General features: G+C 54.1%; 1 protein-coding gene across 7 annotated transcripts in view; it reads left to right on the top strand.

Moving 5' to 3' along the window:
• Positions 1 to 3,062, top strand: part of wdr62 (WD repeat domain 62) — an 18,018-nt gene that overhangs the window by 9,181 nt on the left and 5,775 nt on the right. For all 7 annotated transcript variants that reach the window (XM_008426794.2, XM_008426796.2, XM_017308299.1 and 4 more), the window contains 10 exons: positions 488 to 609; positions 677 to 752; positions 816 to 927; positions 1,377 to 1,440; positions 1,514 to 1,609; positions 1,678 to 1,769; positions 2,218 to 2,270; positions 2,362 to 2,559; positions 2,626 to 2,696; positions 2,771 to 2,913. In XM_008426794.2, coding sequence (XP_008425016.1) covers positions 488 to 609; positions 677 to 752; positions 816 to 927; positions 1,377 to 1,440; positions 1,514 to 1,609; positions 1,678 to 1,769; positions 2,218 to 2,270; positions 2,362 to 2,559; positions 2,626 to 2,696; positions 2,771 to 2,913 — 1,027 coding nt within the window. The remainder of the gene's footprint in view (positions 1 to 487; positions 610 to 676; positions 753 to 815; positions 928 to 1,376; positions 1,441 to 1,513; positions 1,610 to 1,677; positions 1,770 to 2,217; positions 2,271 to 2,361; positions 2,560 to 2,625; positions 2,697 to 2,770; positions 2,914 to 3,062) is intronic.

Here is a 3,062-nt window from a genome sequence, read left to right as displayed (position 1 = left end):
CTGCGTTTTACTGCGTCTCGCTGCGTTTTACTGCGTCTCGCTGCGTTTTACTGCGTCTCGCTGCGTTTTACTGCGTCTCGCTGCGTCTCAGGAAGGTGTTGCTGTCTGAGCAGCAGGAACGCTGAGCTTCATGTTTCCTGTTTCCTGCAGCTGGGTGCAGCTTCAGTCTGTTTTAGTCAATCAGGAGTTGAACCAATAGAATAAGTTTAGTGATACAAATAGGGTAAAATCAATCAAATGACCAGGATAAGAATGAAACTAAATTAATTGGAATGAAGCCACAATGCTGAGGAAATGATGTGATGATGATGGAAGCTGCTGCTGAGACGTTGGGCATGTTGTGTAGCTGCACTTTAGTAAATATTGAAATGATTATTTTACAGCACCAGAACCTTTTAGTCTCATTAAAAGGATTTCGTGGCTCCTGAGCCTGATGCTCTGCTGCGCCGCTCCACTGGGTCCGATTCTGGTTCTGGTTCTTTCCCAGACGCCAGACGGGTCGCTGTTCTCTCGGCGCCACCATGTGGTGGAGAAAACCATGCTGTACGACATGGACCTGGACCCGACTGGGACGCGCGTCTCTGTGGCGTGTCAGGACAGAAACGTCAGGTAAAGACCGACCGGAGCGCTCGGCCTGTTTGACCTTTGACCCTCTGACTCGGCGCTGCCTCCTCAGAGTTTACAGTGTGGAGACGGGGAAGCTGGAGCGCAGCCTGAAGGGCTCTGCGAGCGACGAGGGAGCCCTGCTCAAGGTAACAGGAACCGCCTCAGTCCGGGGTCTGGCTGACCTCTGGCTGACCTCTGGCCGTCTGCAGGTTCACTCGGACCCGTCCGGATCGTTCTTCGCCACCAGCTGCTCTGATAAGAACATCACCATCTTTGAGGCGGAGACCGGAGAGTGCGTCGCCACGCTGTTCGGTCACTCAGGTGAGGAAGAGGAAGATCAGCACAGAAATGTTCCGACTGAAGCTTCTAGAAACTAGAGCTGCACCCATCAAAGCTGGTCTATGAACGAGAGGTCTCACTCCAACATGAACTGATGCATTTCTGACTAAATCAGTAAAGTTACTCAAAGTCTAGTTGCTTCTTTACTCCACAGAATAACTGAACTGGTTTGTTTGATGGGTTTTCATATTTAAAAAATGAGAATATGGTAAAAAAAAAAAGTTTAATATTTTTTTACATTTATAGACGTTACACAGTGACGGAAAAGTTTCTAGTGATTCAGATGATTATGACCACAATGTTACTAACAGGTTTCAGTGTATTGGTAGAAAGTTGAGTGGAAGGAAATAGTGCCCAAACAGGATGGCTGCTAACTCCATTGCAGACGACGGCGGCTCCTGCTGACCTTTTGACCTCTGTGTGTTGCTCAGAGCTGGTCAGCTGCATGCGGTTCAGCCAGGACTGCAGACATCTGATCTCAGCGTCTGGAGACAGGTAACCTCCGACACGGCAGCCCGTCCGGCCGTGACCTCTGACCCCGCTCTGACCACCGTCTGCTGTTCTGCAGCTGCGTGTTCGTGTGGCGCCTGGACCCCCAGATGAGCAGCACCATGAGGAAGAGGCGGGCCCCGGGGCCGAGTGGCCCCCAGCAGCCCAGCATCAGGTGGGTGGCGTTCCCGGAGGCGACAGCAGGGGGCGTCGGCCGCTTCAGCTGCTCTGTCTGTGTTCCAGGAGGGAGACCTTCATCACTGTCCCCGCCCCCCAGCTGCCTCTGGAGGAGGAGGAGGATCAGCGGACCCCTGGGAGACCGGAGCCCCCTGCTGGTGAGTCTGAGCAGATCGACCAGAACCCAGGAGACAGAATAACTTCATTTATTTCTAACAAGTTTTTAAAAATAAAATATATAGATGGAGGGATTAAAAAACTCAAACATTCCCCAGTGATCAGGACATGGAAGTGCAGACTGGATCCAGAACGCTTTGTCACGTAGACGAAACAAACTGAATATATTTCCACGCAGCAGAACCTGCTGCTGGCAGAGCAGCTTCTGGAGAATCTCTGCTTCTCTGAGCTTCACCACGAAAACCTCCTAAAATATTTAGATTTATCACGATGGTGGCTTTAGATCAGGGCTGGAGATTCATAACTGGAACCATCAGGAAGACTAAATGTTTGTTTCATAGCTGGTGAATCATTTGGATCGTTTAGATTACTTGGATCTGCCTCGTTGCTGAAAGGTTCCACATTCATGAACTAAACTTTGTTTTTCAGAGACGCTGCAGCTGGAGACCAACGGGAAGATGCCCATGTGGTTCCGGAAGCTGGTGGGTTCCCTCTGATCCCGACCGCATCGGACCGGTTCTGGATACCGGACTGGTTCTGTGTGGATTCTGTAACGTCGGGTTTTGTCTGCAGGCCGACGCCGAGGCCTCCTCTGTCGACCAATCGGAGGCGGAGCCCAGCCAGGTGCGCAGCCGGTGGGCGGAGCCTCTGAACCCGCTGGCCTTCTGCTCCGGCCTGAACGCCAGCGGGAGCCATGAGGAAGAGGAGGAGGAGGAAGAGTTCCAACCTCAGAGCCTGGACAGCCTGCTGGGAGACGAAGAGGAGGAGGAGGTGGGCTGGACACCTTGGTGATGTCATCAGCTGTGTGTGTGTGTGTGAACTCTGTGTGGCGTTCAGGTGCTGCAGACATCCAGGGGAAACCAGACCTTCATCCTCCAATCAGACTGCAGCCCCTCCCTGTCCGACAGGTAAGCTCCGCCCCTTTGGCCCCGGCCCGGCGCTCCGGTTCTGTTTGGATCTGAACCTGGACTTCCTGTTCCAGGGACTTCAAGGTGGAGGCTGGGGCCGATCCCGCGCTGGAGGTCAGAGGTCAGGGGGCGGAGCCTGTGTGGAGGACGCACCCCAGTCCGGACTCGGCCTGCTCCGAAGGGTCGACAGGAAGTCTGGAGCCGCAGCACGACACGGGTAAAGGGCGCCGGTCCATCTGCAGAGTTACAAACCAAAACCTGAAGATCCAAGAGACCGAGGATCCAGCCAGAGGGCCCATGGGGGGGGACCCATGCGGGGGCAGGGGGTCGCCAGCCAGAGGGCCCATGGGGGGAGCAGGGGGCCCA

Source organism: Poecilia reticulata, linkage group LG13 (assembly GCF_000633615.1).
Source record: "Poecilia reticulata strain Guanapo linkage group LG13, Guppy_female_1.0+MT, whole genome shotgun sequence".
NCBI classification, from domain to species: domain Eukaryota; kingdom Metazoa; phylum Chordata; class Actinopteri; order Cyprinodontiformes; family Poeciliidae; genus Poecilia; species Poecilia reticulata.
Note: the sequence above shows the minus strand (reverse complement) of the source record. Positions and strands in the feature narration are given on the sequence as shown.